The 20373-nt window shown below is 43.4% G+C and overlaps 1 protein-coding gene across 2 annotated transcripts in view; it reads left to right on the top strand.

The window, feature by feature from the left end:
* eipr1 (EARP complex and GARP complex interacting protein 1) overlaps positions 1–4532 on the top strand; it is a 54533-nt gene extending 50001 nt beyond the window's left edge. For both annotated transcript variants that reach the window (XM_046308494.1, XM_046308492.1), the window contains 3 exons: positions 775–942; positions 3596–3763; positions 4311–4532. In XM_046308494.1, the coding sequence (XP_046164450.1) occupies positions 775–942; positions 3596–3763; positions 4311–4485 (511 nt within the window). In that variant the 3' untranslated portion in view covers positions 4486–4532. The remainder of the gene's footprint in view (positions 1–774; positions 943–3595; positions 3764–4310) is intronic.
* The last annotated feature ends 15841 nt before the right edge of the window (positions 4533–20373 follow it).

The raw sequence follows: 20373 nt of genomic DNA, 5'->3' as shown, positions 1-20373 counted from the left end.
AATCTCAAGTCATTTTAAAAGCCACAAGATGAAACGCTGTTGACATTTTTTGGGGTGAGAGGGAGGGAGCTGATGCCAGTGTCTGGTCGCTCTGTGACGTCCCAAACCATATAGTCATAGAGCCATAGAGCCACTGTCATCCTGACCTCATTGAAGCCATCAGGTCATTGTATTTTACCTCCCTTTTTAATGAGATCAGCTGGTGGCAGGGTACATGGTGTTTGGTGGAGGAGATCAAGGAGCACTGTGGGCAATACTTTTCCATAGGCCGCCCTGGTTCCTCTTCAGTCATCACAGCGGGAGATGGAGGAAAGATGAGATGAGGAATGGAGGGGGATAGGTAGGGAGGAATGGGGAGGGGGAGATATGTGGAGGACAGAAGAGAAGATGAGAGGAAAGGTGTATGTTCCTGTCCAGTTGAGAGGAGAGAAGGATTAAAACAAACAGCATCTGAAGCAGAAAAGTATTTTCTCTTTCTTCTCTGGTCTTTCATTACTTTTTTGGTGCCTCAACACTTACCTCAACACTTACCTCTCCCCAGCAGAGAGGAGTAGGAAGTCAAGGCCGTGTGTGATTATGACTCCTGGCTTTATAACAAATCAGGCTTTTATAGGGCAGGAAATCCAGTCTGGCCTTCACCTAGTGTACAGCACCACTACAGGCTTCTATCTCTGATAGATGTCATCAGGGAGGGTTGTTCTGGTGTTTTCTCCTTTCTCTCTCTCTCATTTCTCTCTCTTTCTCTATCATTCCCCCTCTCTCTCTTGTCCCCAGTCAGATCTACTGCATTGAGAATGCTCACGGGCAGCTGGTTCGAGACCTGGACTTCAATCCTAACAAACAGTACTACCTGGCCAGCTGTGGGGACGACTGCAAGGTCAAATTCTGGGACGTGAGAAACATCAATGAGCCAGTTAAGACCCTGGAAGAGCACTCCCACTGGTGGGCACCTGTGCTGCGCTGTAGCCACACACGCACAGGACACAAGCACACACAGCAGATACATCCACATTCTTCCCATCTTTGTGGAATAGTACTTGTGGCCTCAAACCCACTCTTTGTACAACCAACAGAAAATGAACATCATTCCTACCAATAAGCATCAATTTGCTAACAAAGGACACTGAACAGTCCTATCCCACTCATGTATGCGTGCTTACCCTACTGTATATACTGGCCCGGGCCTGTCCAAATGTACTGTATGTCTAGTTATGACAAGAAGTTTTCTGCTGCTACAAATATGCACTCCTGTAAAGAACTTGTCCATCAGAGGTTAAGTACATTGCACTGCCATGTTTAGGCATGGCCGGCCCGCTCATTAGGCAGGATTAAGCAGCCTCCTATGGCGGCAGATTGACAAGGGGGGGGCATTTTATGAGCTAAACTGACCAAGACTCACCTCCAACAACGACACATAAAACCTCTCGTAATTCTGCCTAAAAACAAAGTCAATTTCTCTCAACTAGTGGCATATGTGCTTTTTAGGTGGGCGCTGATGCCGCCTTGCGATAAGCAGTGCACACTTTGTTTAAGGTAGGGACACAAAATATTTAGCTTGTCCATTCCCAGCGCGCCTCTCCAGAGTGCTGTTGGAGAGATGCATCGCTGCGGCGCTCCACCAACATGCTGTCAAATAAATCATCTAACACAAATCATGTAGCAGATACTGTATAGGATATTGTAGAAAGAGTATGTGGCATTTACTGTAGCCTACATGCTGGAGATAAAATGTATGACAATGTAATGAGACGGACACGTTTTACATCATGCAGGTTTCTCCGTATCAAGTAGCCCAACCTAAATGGCACCCAATCAAATAAAAAATGTGCTCTCATGTTAAAAAACAACATATCCTGAGAACGGGACAGGTCAAAGTAAAACGGACAATCACAACTGTTGTCCAGGAGTTTCACCCCATCAGTGGTTTTAAGTTTGTATCTGTCAACTTTTGACAAGCTGATCATAGCGAAAAATAAAATTATTCTGTGTTTCCTGCTGTGTAAACACTTTGCAAATAGGCTCTGCCTTTCGGACATATTTATTGGTGCAGTCCAAACTGGCCTTGATTTCCACATCCACACACAATCTTTGTTTTTTGGTCCGGTCCAGACAAAATCTGAACCAATCATGGACTTCGATGTTTGGTTCAGATTTAGTGCGGTCCAGACCGGCCTTGATTTCCACGGACATTGATTTGTGGTCCGGTCTGACCCATATTTGAACCAATTATAGACCTTTGGGTTTGGTTCAGATTTTGTCCGGTCTGGACCAGCCTTGATTTGGCCCAAACAAAACATGGTCTATAAACGTACTTTCAAATTTCTTTCAGTAACAAAAATGAGCCTGATTTCAACATCAGGGAAAAATAGTATTTTCTACTTTCATTCAGAAAATAAACCTGATTTCAACGTCCAAAAAATATGATTTTTCAACATCCTGGAAATTATGTATTTTAAACGTACGGAAAATACGTATTTTCATCTTTCATTCAGAACCTAAATTGAACCACACTTCAATGTCTGGAAAATACATAATCAGTTTTCAACTTCATTTTACTTAATGGTACTGTTCCACTTTTTTTCGGGGTAGCATTTTTTGGTCTCGCCTAGTGCAGCAGAATGGCAAGGACCGGCCCTGTGTTCAGGTGTTATAGGTGCTTACTGTAGCTATTCTGTGATGAGCTGCAGTGCTCAGAGCTGTGTAAGTAGCTAGCTGAACACAGTGCCCTGCAGTATTCAGGTGTGTGTGTACTATGTCTGTAGAGACACGCTCTCAGATAATGATTGTCTGAGAGCCATGTCATTGCTGCAGCTAGAGCAGCACACCAATCACTGCATGATAAAAACACACACATACACACACAGGATTCTATATCTGAAAGACAGATAGATGGGCCAAATGTATCCTTAACAGTGTAGATGTCTATTCTGATAGATAGTAGGTTCCAGCCTAACAGTGTTTTCTGAACAGTGCTTCAAGGGGTGTCAGGGCTCTGCTATTAGGGACAAAAAAAAATAGAAGGGAAGAGGAAAGAGTGCGCTGAGGCAGCTTTTCTGTCAACAGGCCAGTTATTCTTCAATCACACTCGATAAGGAGCTAGGATCCACCACTGAGCTCTGCCCTAGGATGAGAGAGACTGACTAACCATCATTACACAACACCTTACGGCAGTACAAACTTAACAGCAGAGAAACAAAGCCCACATCCATCTCAATTACCAGATACAAATGTACTGAAGAGCCAGAGGGCAGGTTGGTATTTATTGTCATGACTTTTGCTCTAGAAGCAGCTATGCTGAGTGGTCACTAGCTGGCACAGCCACAAAGTCATAAAATCTCATTTGACTAACCTTAAATTAAGACCAAAAAGCTAATTTTGTTGTCATACATTTTTACGATATTGCCAATTTTGACTTTTCAGCTGGTCCATCTAGCAGAAATTGCTCAGTTCTACCTCCCGGATATAAGACTCATGACAATAAACGTCAACCTGCACTCCGAGGGAGAGACGGATAGTGGAGAAAAGGAGATGTATAGATACTAAAATTGGATGTTTTAAAAACACCCATTCACTGATTCCCTGTGTGTGTGCCCAGGGTGTGGAGCGTGCGCTTCAACCACTCTCATGACCAGCTGGTGCTGACCGGCAGCAGCGACAGCAGGGTGATTCTGTCCAACATGGTGTCCATCTCCTCCGAGCCCTTCGGTCACCTGGTGGACGACGATGACCTCAGCGACGGAGAGGACAACCACCAGGACGAGAAGTATGGACCCTAAGACAAAATCTTTACGACATACGTCCACTCAGTCATAACTTGTCAACACTGTCCACTTTCTGACATTATCTGTCCAGAACTGGCCCCCCTTTGAGCCATATTGGACCAACCTCAGCCTTAACTGTCCACTGTTATCACTGTATCCATCATCTCATGGTCAGGTCAACAGTCGTCCAGTTATTAGTAATCATATTTTTGATACATTTGATTCAGCCCTGTACTCTGGTCTTCATGAACCTCTGCTATTCTTTGCAATGCCCTAGTTTGTTCCGTTTCTGTGCCGACTCTCTACCACTACACATTGTAATAATATATATAGATCTAGATAGATATTTTTTAAAGGATACAGTAACTAGCCTATTATGTGTATAGGAAGCCAGGGTCAGCTGTGTGGAGGAGTACTGTGCCTGGTTTAATCACAACCAGACCTTGAACAGAGACTGAGTAATATAACGAGACTTTTGTTTGTGTGTGGTAGGCAGCCTTGTCCTTAACTCGCCCTGTTCAACTCACCTCACCCATGTGTGTGTTCTAGAACTAAGGAGCCCCTGCAGGACAGTATCATCTCTACCTATGAGGAGCATGAGGACAGTGTATACGCGGTGGAGTGGTCCTCGGCAGACCCATGGCTCTTTGCCTCACTCAGCTACGATGGCAGACTGGTCATCAACAGGGTCCCCCGCGCACTAAAATACCATATCCTGCTCTAGACAGACCTCACACTGGACTGAGAAAAGCGGGATAGAGGGCAAGGTTTGGGGGGGGGGGTAGGAATCACGAGAGAGGGATAGAGGGCGATGGATGGGGAGAGAGGGGGAGGGGTGTGGAGAGGGTGAAGAATAGTGAGGGATGGGAGAGAGGAATAGAGGGGGAGGGATGGGGAGAGAGGGATAGAGGGTGATGGATGGGGGGAGGGGAGGGGTGTGGAGAGAGTGATAGAGGGCAAAGAATGATGAGGGATGGGAGAGAGCAATAGAGTGGGAGGGATGGGGAGAGCGGGATAGAGGGGGAGGGATGGGGAGAGCGGGATAGAGGGGGAGGGATGGGAGAGCGGAATAGAGGGGGAGGGATGGGAGTGAGTAATAGAGGGGGAGGGATGTGGAGAGAGGAATAGAGGGCGAAGAATGGGGAGGGATGGGAGAGCGGAATAGAGGGTGAGGGATGGAGAGAGAGGGGGAGGGGTGTGGAGAGAGGGAAAGAGGGCTAAGAATGGGGAGGGATGGGGAGAGGAATAGAGGGCGAGGGATGGGGATGGGGAGAGCGGTGGAGGGATGGGGCGAGAGGGCGAAGAATGGTGAGAGAGGAATAGAGGGTGAGGGATGGGAGAGAGGAATAGAGGGCGAGGAATGGGGAGAGGGCGAGGGATGGGATGGGGAGAGGGGGGAGGAGTGTGGAGAGAGGGAAAGAGGGCTAAGAATGGGTAGGGATGGGGAGAGGAATAGAGGGCGAGGGATGGGAAGGGAGGGGGAACCAACTGTGTTCGAGGGCCATCAGGAGAGCCACACTCACCAGACCCTGCACCTACATGCTCTCGCATTCCCTCTTGCCATTCCTCTCTCGCTCTCCGTCTCTCTCTCTCTCCGTCTCTCTCTTTCTCACCCTCCCATTCTATGAACTGTTAAGGCTACACATTCCATTCCCCTTTAATGATGCAGATGACTATGTATGTTTGGACAGAAAATACAGAATATCTGTTCTGAACATTGTCAATTAAATGCTATGAATGTAAACTGAATTGTGTTCATTATTATTGGTGAACAGTTACTTTACTAAGCTTTTATAAGGGGATCATCTGAAGGCTTTTCTCTTTGACTGTGAGCCCATAGGTAGTCTTGTCAGAGATGCCTGTGGGGGATCCCTGCATACCTCAATGGCAGCTTAACCCTGGGGAATGACTGGAGGTCGACACATGGCATCATGGTTCCTAGATCACCACTCTCTCCCCAAACCCTCTCCCAATCTTTCCTTCTCTTTCACTACCTCCTTGCCCTTTCTCCTCTTCCTCCACCCTTCCACTTCGAGCCCATCTCCTCTCTTCTCCTACTTCCATTTCCTCCTTCTCCCCCATCCCTGTCTTCCTGTACAGCATGTGTTGATGCTGGTCGATAGTGACAGTGCAGAGGTTCGTTAGAGCCAGACACCACTGACAGCCCTTTTAATTGCAGCTTGACTCTGCTCAGGGCTCAGTCTCCGAGCAGAGCTCCATGGTGCCAGGGGAGGCTGTGGGTCTTCATTAACCATGCCCAGGATGGTGTCCAGGACTGGTCTTGAATGCAGAGTAACACCCTTCCCCTCCTCTGGAAGGCAGCTCACATCTACACCCCTCATTATAGCCCAGTCAATTATTGAAAAGGGGATTGGGGTGCAAGTCTAAAGTGGTTTGGAAGCTGAAAACATAATCTTCCCCAACCCATCCTTCTATCTATACTGTCTTTAACTTGGGATTGCGATGCTTATCGGTTGGAAACACAAATGCACACACACTGTGCCCCAGCGACACACACATCCCTCTCCTTTGTCCACTAAGATGCTGCTGGTGTGACAAGCTTGTAAACAATTAGCGAATTCTTTGTATTCTATCAGAACTCTCGGTGTGTGTGTGTGTGTGTGTGTTTTGGTGACTGAGGAAGCTTGCATGCCAAGACTGAAAGACACAACTATAGAGGGGTGTCATGACGTTGGCCTGGGGGGGGGGTAGGTTTATGACAGTCATAAATACCTCTTTCCCCCTTTTTCCTCTCTCTACCCTACTGATGTTACATTTGCAAAACCCTTGGTTAACAGAGATTCTGGGAACATCAGAAGGTGGGGGGAAATGAACTATATTCTGGTAATCTGACCAATTGAACATATGCGGTGGTACTTAATGAATATGATGTCAGTTCGGTTGTCATCGGAGACATTCTCATGTGGAAAGTGGACATCAGACACATCAGAGTTATCGGATTCACATGGAATTGTTGTTCAATTGAAATGTTTGAATATGAAATTATTCGTGATGGGATGAAATGTGATTTTAGCTTCTAAAATGTGAGATTTGGGTTTTCATAAGATAGGGCTCTGCTCAATCAGTGGCCCGCCCCTGCGAAGAGACATGGGCTATAAAACTTTTCAAACACGCCCTCCTCTCCCTTCCTATATAAGCCCTTGACGACAATATAACCACCAAGGACGTGAGGACGACGGTCCGATGTCAGAATGGTTCAGATAATAACTACAGAATGAAGCCAACATCAGCGTGAGCTTTGGTTGTGAATGGTATGAACTTTGAACTCTTATTCACTACAGAAGTGATACCTCCTAGCCGTTGAGTTAGCAACAGCCGCTGCAAATAAGGGTTTGAGGAAGGAACGGACAGAGTATCCCGTCTACCATACAACAACGTTACTACAACGTATTCAATTTACCAGCAGAGACATTCTTCAAGGGACAAAGGACTCGGTTGGGCAACACGGCCTTCCATCTACCACCAACCTGCCGAAGCGCAGCTCAGAGTAAATATTTATTGCATTTTCCTTTTCCAAATGGGCGGTAATTTAGAATGCTTAAGATACTGTATTTATGATAGCACAGCTTCGCCCTTTGTTCCTCGTTCTTCCCGCTCTTTCACTCAAACCCAGCCCCTTTTCTTTTGTGTAACCAGCTGTCATATCTGTTCCGCCCGCTAGGGACGTTTTCCTTTATGACGTAATTTGTAATCAAGTTATGATTTAAATATGTGTATGTGTAATTCTGTGTGATTAATTAGGTATTTAGTAAATAAATAATTAAACCCAATTTTGTATTGCTGATTCAAATTGTTAGCCAGGGTTCGTGCGGATAACTAAGAATTTACAACTTTCAGATGAGACTGAATTAAGATGACGATTAATATTGACTGCTATTGATGTAAAATATTACTAGGTCTTTAAGAGTTTATTCGGAAGATAACAGCTCTATAAATATTATTTTGTTGTGCCCAACTCTCTAGTTAATTACATTTACATGATTAGCTCAATCAGGTCATATTAATTACGGAGAAATTATTTTATAGAATGGTATGTTATATCACTTAATCCGGCATAGCCAAAGACACGGCAGGGGTAGAATATGGACAGAGGTGTGGATAGGCATCAATAGATGGATGACAAAAATATTCCAATAATTCAGCTATCTCCATCACAGGTGCAGATCTTTTAATCTCGTAACAAACATCTGAATACGTGCCTCCTGAGTCCTGACAGACACCACCTGATCGGTATTCCTCAATGACCTTGCTATTAATACATTCACAGTAATAGAGTAAACTAACAATGCTCCATTGATATTCAATATGCAGTCTCCACCTGTGGAGAGAGAAGAGGACTGCTGATACTGCAGATGACTGGAACACTGTGCTGCTGTGCTGTGTACCACTGTTTTAGTGTCCACAGGCTACACCACATTACTTCCCGGCCCCAGTCCCTCTCTTCTGTTAATACTTCAGTATTCCTGAGTGAATCAGGAGTGGTGAGGTGTTTTCAGAGGTGACTGCTTTAAATATCGTAGGAAACAGCCGATGGAAATGTGACGCATGCAGTAGCGTCGAGCTCCCAGAGTTCAACTGTTCCACCCGGCGCAACTGCCAAGTATCGTTTGTGTCACCTAGTCATGTGACCTCTAGTGTACATGCCAGCGGTGGTGACGAGCATCTTCACGCCACGACCCCGGATCTCCTAATCCTAGTGTGACTGTTAGTGAATACCAAGAGACATATAGAGGAGAGGAAAATGTAACATTTATTTCATATGTTTCAAGTAAGACTGAGCCTTAATGGTATTTTATATACAATTTCATATGCAATCTAAATATTATGCAGACTGGCAGCTGCTTGTCTGAAAACCCCTCCATCGAGTCCTGTCGCACCCTTTCCTGCTTTCAGCTTCATTGCCTCAATTTCTCCTTTATCTTGGCATGAATAAAAAAAGGACTCTCCATTCCTTCACACATGGATTTCTGCTTGAATAATTTTTTAAATGGAGGGTAATACGTGTGCCCTACCTTTTGAGTGTGTAGGCGGAAATGGATTTAGCTGCTCTGAAATTAAGTAAATGGCTCTCCAAGAAGGATGGAGAGGAAAACTGGCCCTGGAAATATCAGAGGGTCATTAGAAGGACCCATGGGAAGTTGTCTGAGCGTTGGGAATTTGTTGGGAATCCTGTGGAGAAAGGAGTAAACAACTGACAAAGACTGAGGGAAACCTTTAGAGACCATTGTGCCATCTGTGAGGTTTTCTGAGGGTTGGGAGCAGGTTTGATATGTGTTGGGACTTGGGAATGTTGTGGAGTTAAACTGTCTCTCTTTTTTGTGCTGGCATTGCGTACAGGAAAGAAATGTCCTAGGCTATTGCTCGATGGCGGTGCATGTGGTGTAAACACAGAAATATGGTCTGAGTCCTTTGATGTTAACGCACATAACTACTTACACTGACAAACCTCCAAAAGACAGAGAAAGTTAGCTAGTGCCTGAGTCATAAACTGCTCATTTAACATCTTTACTCAGCAGGTCAAGTGCTTTAGCTGGGGCCAACGAGACTATAAGCCCTCACTGAAATCACAGGTACAGTCTATATTTAGGAAAGTATTCTTCATCCTTTTCTTTCCCTAGTTCCGTTTCTGAATCTCCGATTGAATTGTGTTTCTTCCCCCCATCCCATCCCTGTCATGGATATGGGTAGGCCTACTTAGCTTGCATATTTAGATGATTTTCTGTAGTTCTTTACAAAAGCCACACGAAAGGCCTCTTCATAGCACTTTTTTTTTTATCTCCATGTTGTAGCTCAGTGTCAAATTCATATAAAGGGTCCTCATGTTTGATGTCATTAAGCCTTTGTCAAACAGAATGAGCCACTTTCTTATGGGCAACGCAGTACAACACAGTACAATGGGCATCACAGCAGAGGCCATGTGGCTCCTTTCTCAACCTCATTGTTCCTATATTACAGAACAAGTGCCAGTGGATGTGCTGTTATTTATGGGGCTTTACCACCATAAGGCACATATAATTGCCTCTCAAAAGCTGTAATTGCTTTCATCTCTCATGTCCAGCGCCAAACGTCCACACACATGCCCTTCGTGTCTCCATGGAGATAGTGGCTATGCTTGTTTTTTTTAAATGTTACCTTTATTTAACTAGGCAAGTCGGTTAAGAACAAATTCTTATTTACAATGACATCCTACACTGGCCAAACCCAGACGATGCTGGGCCAATTGTGCGCCACCCTATGGGGACTCCCAATCACAGGCGCTTGTGATACAACCTGGAATCGAACCAAAGGTGTCTGTAGTGACACCTCTAGCACAGAGATGCAATGCCTTGGACCACTGCGCCTCAGGAGCAAACTGAGGGAGATTGAAGCCATGATGTCGCCCAGAGTGGGGATGGAGTGTGTATAGGCAATGGTCGCTTTGTGTGTGTGTGGAACTGTATTGTTCTATTTGATGTGTGCAATGTTGGTTGTACAGGGCTGATTTTCAGGTACATAAATACAGAGTATTTGTAACTCATTCTTATTTGGAATGAAGGCTACAGTAGCAAGCAGTTTTTATGCTGATAAAGTCAATGAAACACAGTCTGTCTCTGCAAACAGTATGTTTTATTCAATGAGTATATAGGTCTGACAAGGGGGACATTTCATGGAGGACTGCTTGATATGATACGAGTGTATGGGGGAGTCCATCACCAGAGTTGTGGCAATGTGATGTGGCAGGTTGAATGTGTTAGATCAATGGAGCACAGATTAAGGACATGGCAGAGGCCACAGCCACTCACAACCTGTGTGTCAATCACACAGTCACACGGTCACACAGTCTTGCTTGAAAAGGTCACACCATGAAATCCATTCAAACCAATTTAGTTCCTCCCCAAACACCTCTAAGATTTTTTTAGCATTTCAATCAATTAGGATTTAATTAGTGAATAGATTTTTTTTTAATTTGGTCTTCAAAGTTATTTCTAAACTGTCGTTTTCAATTCTGGGTGCCATTTGTCATTTTATAAGAAATACAATATTTGATTGTAATCGAAATGTATTATACTGTGTACGTTACTGTAGGGGGAGAACTTCAAATATGGATTTGAGTCATGACAGCAAATTGTATCAAATATACTGTGTGTGTGTGTGTGTGTGTGTGTGTGTGTGTGTGTGTGTGTGTGTGTGTGTGTGTGTGTGTGTGTGTGTGTGTGTGTGTGTGTGTGTGTGTGTGTGTGTGTGTGTGTGTGTGTGTGTGTGTGTGTGTGTGTGTGTGTGTGTGTGTGGTTAGCTATAACATGTACACTGAACAAAAATATGATATAATTTCAATACGCACAAAAATCTTATTTCAAATTTTGTGCAAAAATAAAATGTGGTGGTCACACCAGATACTGACTGGTATTCTGATCCACGCCTCCACCTTTTTTTATGGTAGACTCATTAAATACATTATTACATATTAATAGTATTTATAATATTTATATATATTTTTTATTGAACCTTTTATTAAAACTAGGCAAGTCAATTAAGAACAAATTCTTATTTACAACGACGATGCTGGGCCAATTGTGCACCGCCCTGGGGGACTCCCAATCACGTCCAGTTGTGATACAGCCTGGAATCAAACCAGCGATGCCTCCAGCACTGAGATACAGTGCCTTAGACCTCTGCGCCGCTCGGGAGCCAATTATACATATAATTATGTATAGAAATTAGCACTGGTCTCGAATGTTAGTCAGCCTACACTTTATCAGTTCATGCAAGGAGATTTTTACAGTTTAGTATGATATTTCTTAGTCGGAATGGAGAAAGCCCCTTCATACGGTCTGCTTTCCTGATTGGAGGTGATTGTTCCCTTTCCTCTTCATTAGGCTGAAACACACCTCCTCTGTTTCCTGCCACCATCTTACTCTATCTTCTTCAGCAGCTCTGTCACCTGTGTGCCATCGCCCCTGTTCTGATTGTTGAAGACATGCTACCTGTTTTTACATTTCTCAACAAGCCACTGGAGGGCCTTCCCTTCACAACCATTGAGCAGCACATTGAGAGTATCTCCCAGACAGTCCCCCATAGGTGAACAGCACTGTAGTGTGACTACAGACTCTCTCACTGAGAACAGACAGGTATTTTCCTGAATGGAAACCAGGAGGAGAGTGTGGGGTCCTGGGACACACACTGAGTGTAACAGTATTGCTTCCTTCCCTCTCCTCGCCCTTACCTGGGCTCGAACCAGGGACCCTCTGTACACATAGGCAACAGCCACCCTCGAAGCATCGTTACCCATCGCTACACAAAAGCCACGGCCCTTGCAGAGCAAAGGGAACAACTACTTCAAGGTCTCAAAGCGAGTGACGTCACCGATTGAAATGCTATTAGCGCGCACCACCGCTAACTAGCTAGCCATTTCACATCGGTGACACTCACCCCCCTTTTCACCTCCTCTTTTTCTGTAGCAACCAGTGATCCGGGTCAACAGCAACAATATAGCTTCCGTCCCACTCCAAATACACATGCTCACACACAGTGGACCAGGTGGATGATACTAGGTGTGTATGGCTGGGTTAATAGTATACTCCAACAGTGCATAAAGATACAACATAGATCATGCCCTCCGTGTGGAGCATGGCGAAGTCACAGGGCCTAATCTACAGAGTATGTCTAGTTGAGGATAAATCCAATCTAAATTGTACGGAACATTTTTACTCATTTTTGGCTTTGATCAGATTCTATGGTGGTCATTGTGACATAATTAGAATGGAACAGTCTTCAGAGACATCCTTAACTAGCATCTTGATCAGCTGACCCTTTCAGAAGCTCAAGTAATCTTCATCAGCTACCTCATATTCATACATGGCAATGACCTGAAACACTGACAGAGAGAGAAAGGAGGCCTTGGAGTTTTAAATGGTCCTTATCCAGACACTAAAATGATAGTGCGGCTTGAATACAGATGGACCTCTATTCAGCATTATGTCTGAGGTTTACCTGCATGTGTGTTTAATCCACTGGCAGCCATATTGTCTTTCTCCAGCCTTTTCCTCCTGCTTGGAACCTGGAACACTTACCCACTGAGCACAAACTGGTTGAATCAACGTTGTTTCGATGTAATTTGTCAATGTATTATGTGGAATCTACATGGAAAGTACATTGGATTTGACAAAAGTAATTAGCTTAAATTGTTGCTTTGAGAGGGAATTTTCAACCACATGATTATGTCATCATGGTAACCAAATTGCAACATAGACAAACCATGTATAATACATGTTGAATTTGTACCTTTAATGATCATCTGATCATTTATCACTCCAGTGTTAATCTGCAAAATTGTAATTATTCACCTACCTCCTCATGCCTTTTGCACACAATGTATATAGACTCTCTTTTTTTCTAATGTGTTATTGACTTGTTAATTGTTTACTCCATGTGTAACTCTGTGTTGTCTGTTCACACTGCTATGCTTTATCTTGGCCAGGTCGCAATTGCAAATGAGAACTTGTTTTCAACTAGCCTACCTGGTTAAATAAAGGTGTTCTCAACTAGCCTACCTGGTTAAATAAAGGTGTTCTCAACTAGCCTACCTGGTTAAATAAAGGTGTTCTCAACTAGCCTACCTGGTTAAATAAAGGTGTTCTCAACTAGCCTACCTGGTTAAATAAAGGTGTTCTCAACTAGCCTACCTGGTTAAATAAAGGTGTTCTCAACTAGCCTACCTGGTTAAATAAAGGTGTTCTCAACTAGCCTACCTGGTTAAATAAAGGTGTTCTCAACTAGCCTACCTGGTTAAATAAAAAATGTTTTTGCTTCATCGGACAACTTCCAAATTTTGCTTGTAAGCAGGACTCAGAAAAGTGAGCATTTTCTTCTTTGCTTATGACCCTGTATACATGTTGAGTGCAGTCTTAGTGCCTACATTGTGGTCATAAATAGACTGCTACAAAAACATATAGATGAAAACTCTTGGTAAATAGTATGCTCTACAGCTTATCATGAGGTATTCTAAATCAGGTGAGCAGAACGTTGAGACTTCCTTAATATTAGAGATCGCGCACCAGCTGTTGTCAACAAAGGTACAAACACCTCCTCCATTGAGCTTACCTGGCGCTGCCATTCGATTCAGAACAGTTCAAACTGGCGCAGCAGCACGGCCAGGTGGACGGGGGACAGCAAGGAGTCATCATGCCAGGTAGTCCTGAGGCATGGTCCTAGGGCTCAGGTCCTCCTCCGAGAGAGAGAGAATTAGAGAGAGCATACTTAAATTCACACAGGACACCGGATAAGACAGGAGAAGTACTGCTGATATAACAAACTGACCCTAGCCCCCCGACACAAACTACTGCAGCATAAATACTGGCGGCTGAGACAGGAGGGGTCAGGAGACACTGTGGCCCCATCCGATGATACCCTCGGACAGGGCCAAACAGGAAGGATATAACCCCACCCACTTTGCCAAAGCACAGCCCCCACACCACTAGAGGGATATCTTCAACCACCAACTTACCATCCTGAGACAAGGCCGAGTATAGCCCACAAAGATCTCCGCCACGGCTCAACCCAAGGGGGGGCGCCAACCCAGACAGGAAGATCACGTCAGTGACTCAACCGACTCAAGTGACGCACCCCTCCTAGGGACAGCATGAAAGATCACCAGTAAGCCAGTGACTCAACCCCTGTAATAGGGTTAGAGGCAGAGAATCCCAGTGGAGAGAGGGGAACCGGCCAGGCAGAGACAGCAAGGGCGGTTCGTTGCTCCAGAGCCTTTCCGTTCATCTTCACACTCCTGGGCCAGACTACACTCAATCATATGACCCACTGTCTTCAGTAAAGACTTAAAGTTTGTGACCGAGTCTGCGTCTCTCACATGGGTAGGCAGACCATTCCATAAAAATGGAGCTCTATATGAGAAAGCCCTGCTTCCAGCTGTTTGCTTAGAAATTCTAGGGACAAAAAGGCTTATGTGTATGTATGTACGGCAGGACCAAATCGGAAAGTTGGGTAGGAGCAAGCCCATGTAATGCTTTGTAGGTTAGCAGTAAAACCTTGAAATCAGCCCTTGCCTTGACAGTGTAGGGAGGCTAGCACTGGAGTAATATGATAAAAAAATGTTGGTTCTCGTCAGGATTCTAGCAGCCGTAATTAACACTAACTGGAGTATGTTCAGTGCTTTATCCGTGTAGACGGAAAGTTTCTGATTTTTGCAATGTTACGTAGCTTGAAAAAAGCTGTCCTTGAAACAGTCTTGATATGTTCGTCAAAAGAGAGATCAGGGTCCAGAGTAACGCCGAGGTCCTTCACAGTTTTATTTGAGACGACTGTACAACCATCAAGATTAATTGTCAGATTCAACAGAAGATCTCTTTGTTTCTTGGGACCTAGAACAAGCATCTCTGTTTTGTCCGATTTTAAAAGTAGGAAGTTTGCAGCCATTCCTTATGTCTGAAACACAGGATTCTAGCGAGGGCAATTTTGTGGCTTCACCGTGTTTCATTGAAATGTACAGCTGTGTGTCATCCACATAGCAGTGAAAGTTAACATTATGTTTTCGAATGATATCCCCAAGTGGTAAAATATATATATAGTGAAAACAATAGTCGTCCTAAAACAGAACCTTGAGAAACACCGAAATTTACAGTTAATTTGCCAGAGGACAATCCATTCACAGAGACAAACTGATATCTTTCCGACAGATAAGATCTAAACCAGGCCAGAACTTGTCCGTGTAGACCAATTTGAGTTTCCAATCTCTCCAAAAGAATGTGATGGTATCGATGGTATCAAATGCAGCACTAAGATCTAGGAGCACGAGGACAGATGCAGAGCCTCGGTCTGACGCCATCGGTCTGCGCAACAGCCTTTTCAAAAGAAATTGAGAGGAATGGAAGATTCGATATAGGCCGATATTTTCTGGGTCAAGGTTTGGCTTTTTCAAGAGAGGCTTTATTACTGCCACTTTTTGTGAGTTTGGTACACATCCGGTGGATAGAGAGCCTTTTATTATGTTCAACATTGGAGGGCCAAGCACAGGAAGCAGCTCTTTCAGTAGTTTAGTTGGAATAGGGTCCAGTATGCAGCTTGAAGGTTTAGAGGCCATGATTATTTTCATCATTGTGTCAAGAGATATAGTATTAAAACACTTGTGTCTCTTGATCCTAGGTCCTGGCAGAGTTGTGCAGATTCAGGACAACTGAGCTTTGAAGGAATATGCAGATTTCAAGAGGAGTCCGTAATTTGCTTTCTAATAATCATGATCTTTTCCTCAAAGAAGTTAATGAATTTATTACTGCTGAAGTGAAAGCCATCCTCACTTGGGTAATGCTGCTTTCTAGTTAGCTTTGTGACAGTATCAAAAATACATTTAGGATTGTTCTTATTTTCCTCAATTAAATTGGAAAAATAGGATTATCGAGCAGCAGTGAGGGCTCTTCGGTACTGTCTTTCCAAGCTAGTCGGAAGACTTTCAGAGCTCGGGTATTTCTGTATACCAGGGAGCAAATTTTTTATGATAAATGTTTTTAGTTTTTAGGGGTGCAACTGCATCTAGGGTATTGCACAAGGTTAAATTGAGTTCCTCAGTTAGGTGGTTAACTGATTTTTGTCCTCTGATGTCCTTGGGTAGGCAGAGGGAGTCTGGAAGGGCATCAAGGAATCTTTTGTCGTCTGTGAATTTATAGCACGACTTTTGATGCTCCTTGGTTTGGCTCTGAGCAGATTATTTGTTGCAATTGAAAACGTAATAAAATGGTAGTCCGATAGTCCAGGATTATGAGGAAAACATTAAGATCCACAACATTTATTCCATGGGACAAAACTAGGTATGACTGTGACAGTGAGTAGGTCCAGAGACATGTTGGACAAAACCCACGGAGTCGATGATGGCTCCGAAAGTCTTTTGGAGTGGGTCTGTGGACTTTTCCATGTGAATATTAAAGTCACCAAAAATTTGAATATTATCTGCTATGACTACAAGGTCCGATAGGAATTCAGGGAACTCAATGAGGAGCGCTGTATATGGCCCAGAAGGCCTGCAAACAGTAGCTATAAAAAGTGATGGAGCAGGCTGCATAGATTTCATTTCCCTAGAAGCTCAAAAGACGAAAAAACTATTTTTTTGTAAATTGAAATTTGCTATCGTAAATGTTAGCAACACCTCCGCCTTTGCGGGATGCATGGGGAATATGGTCACTAGTGTAACCAGGAGGTGAGGCCTCATTTAACACAGTAAATTAATCAGGCTTAAGCCATGTTTCAGTCAGGCCAATCACATCAAGATTATGATCAGTGATTAGTTCATTGACTATAATTGCCTTTGAAGTAAGGGATCTAACATTAAGTAGCCCAATTTTGAGATGTGAGGTATCACAATCTCTTTCAATAATGACAGGAATGGAGGAGGTCTTTATCCTAGTGAGATTGCTAAATCCACTTGTCCACTTTATTTCATAGGCAGATTCTTGGTGATATAAGAAGAGCAGAGGCCTTCTTTCAGTGGAGAAAAAAACACAGTGTATTGACTCAGTGCTCCAGCAAAGATAGCCATATCACTGGTCCGCTTCATCTCCAGACGTCCTCAGACCTGGATGGACGTGAAATAATGACTTGTATCCAAATCAAACATTATTTGCCACATGCGCCAAATACAACAACATTTAACATTACATTTAAGTCATTTAGCAAACGCTCTTATCCAGAGCGACTTACAACAAGTGTCGACTTTACCGTGAAATGCTGAATACAACAAGTGTCGACTTTACCATGAAATGCTGAATACAACAAGTGTAGACTTTACCATGAAATGCTGAATACAACAAGTGTAGACTTTACCGTGAAATGCTGAATACAACAAGTGTAGACTTTACCATGAAATGCTGAATACAACAAGTGTCGACTTTACCATGAAATGCTGAATACAACAAGTGTAGACTTTACCATGAAATGCTGAATACAACAAGTGTAGACTTTACCGTGAAATGCTGAATACAACAAGTGTAGACTTTACCGTGAAATGCTGAATACAACAAGTGTAGACTTTACCATGAAATGCTTACTTACAAGCCCTTAACCAACAGTGTAGACTTTACCGTGAAATGCTGAATACAACAAGTGTCAACTTTACCATGAAATGCTGAATACAACAAGTGTAGACTTTACCATGAAATGCTGAATACAACAAGTGTCGACTTTACCATGAAATGCTGAATACAACAAGTGTCGACTTTACCATGAAATGCTGAATACAACAAGTGTCGACCTTACCATGAAATGCTGAATACAACAAGTGTCGACTTTACCATGAAATGCTGAATACAACAAGTGTAGACTTTACCATGAAATGCTGAATACAACAAGTGTCGACTTTACCATGAAATGCTGAATACAACAAGTGTAGACTTTACCATGTAATGCTGAATACAACAAGTGTCGACTTTACCGTGAAATGCTGAATACAACAAGTGTCGACTTTACCATGAAATGCTGAATACAACAAGTGTAGACTTTACCATGAAATGCTGAATACAACAAGTGTCGACTTTACCGTGAAATGCTGAATACAAAAAGTGTAGACTTTACCGTGTAATGCTGAATACAACAAGTGTCGACTTTACCGTGTAATGCTGAATACAACAAGTGTCGACTTTACCATGTAATGCTGAATACAACAAGTGTCGACTTTACCATGTAATGCTGAATACAACAAGTGTCGACTTTACCATGAAATGCTGAATACAACAAGTGTCGACTTTACCATGAAATGCTGAATACAACAAGTGTAGACTTTACCGTGAAATGCTGAATACAACAAGTGTAGACTTTACCATGAAATGCTGAATACAACAAGTGTAGACTTTTCCATGAAATGCTGAATACAACAAGTGTAGACTTTACCATGAAATGCTTACTTACAAGCCCTTAACCAACAGTGTAGACTTTACCGTGAAATGCTTACTTACAAGCCCTTAACCAACAGTGTAGACTTTACCATGAAATGCTGACTTACAAGCCCTTAACCAACAGTGTAGACTTTACCATGAAATGCTTACTTACAAGCCCTTAACCAACAGTGTAGACTTTACCGTGAAATGCTTACTTACAAGCCCTTAACCAACAGTGTAGACTTTACCATGAAATGCTTACTTACAAGCCCTTAACCAACAGTGTAGACTTTACCATGAAATGCTGAATAAAACAAGTGTAGACTTTACCATGAAATGCTTACTTACAAGCCCTTAACCAACAGTGTAGACTTTACCGTGAAATGCTTACTTACAAGCCCTTAACCAACAGTGTAGACTTTACCATGAAATGCTTACTTACAAGCCCTTAACCAACAGTGTAGACTTTACCGTGAAATGCTTACTTACAAGCCCTTAACCAACAGTGTAGACTTTACCGTGAAATGCTTACTTACAAGCCCTTAACCAACAGTGTAGACTTTACCGTGAAATGCTTACTTACAAGCCCTTAACCAACAGTGTAGACTTTACCGTGAAATGCTTTACTTACAAGCCCTTAACCAACAGTGCAGTTCAAGAAGAAGAAAATATTTACCAATTAGGCTCAAATAAAATGTAATAATAAAATGTAACACAATAACAATAACAATAACGAGGCTATAAACAGGGGGCACCAGTACTGAGTCAGTGTGCAGTGGTACACTTGGTCCTTGACTTGGCGCTCCGGTATCACTTGCCGTGCGGTAGAAGAGAAAACAATCTATAACTTGGGTGACTGGACTCTCTGACAATTTTATGGGCTTTCCTCTGACTATTATATAGGTAAAGAGACTTCCGGCGCTGACAGAGTTGGCCGCCTCGCTTCGCGTTCCTAGGAAACTATGCAGTATTAGTTTTTTTATGTGTTATTTCTTACATTGTTACCCCAGGAAATACGAGGTTTTATTACATACAGTCGGGAGGAACTATTGGAAATAAGAGCAATGTCAACTCACCATCATTACGACCAGGAATACGATTTTCCCGAAGCGATTTTCTGTTTGGTCCACCACCCAGGACAATGGATCAGATCCCAGCCGGAGACACAAAACAATGGTGCAGCCAGACTGAGCGGTCTTCTGGTCAGGCTCCGTAGACAGGCACATCGCGCACCGCTCCCGAGCATACTACGCGCCAATGTCCAGTCTCTTGACAACAAGGTAGATGAAATCTGAGCAAGGGTTGCCTTCCAGAGAGACATCAGAGATTGTAACGTTCTTTGTTTCACAGAAACATGGCTCAATTGGGATACGTCATCAGAGTCAGTACAGCCACCTGGCTTCTTCACGCATCGCGCCGACAGAAACAAACATATCTCTGGTAAAAAGAAGGGCGGGGGTGTATGCCTAATGATTAACGAGATGTGGTGTGATCATAACAACATACAGGAACTCAAGTCCTTTTGTTCACCTGACCTAGAATTCCTTACAATCAAATGCCCGACCGCATTATCTACCAAGAGAATTCTCTTCAATCATAATCACAGTCGTGTATATCCTTCCCCAATCAAACACATTTACGGCCCTGAAAGAACTTAATTTGACTCCATGCAAACTGGAAACCACATGTCCTAAGGCTGCATTTATTGTAGCTGGGGATTTTAATTAACAGGGTTAGGG

Source organism: Oncorhynchus gorbuscha, linkage group LG17, assembly GCF_021184085.1.
Source record: "Oncorhynchus gorbuscha isolate QuinsamMale2020 ecotype Even-year linkage group LG17, OgorEven_v1.0, whole genome shotgun sequence".
In the NCBI taxonomy this organism is placed as follows: domain Eukaryota; kingdom Metazoa; phylum Chordata; class Actinopteri; order Salmoniformes; family Salmonidae; genus Oncorhynchus; species Oncorhynchus gorbuscha.
Note: the sequence above shows the minus strand (reverse complement) of the source record. Positions and strands in the feature narration are given on the sequence as shown.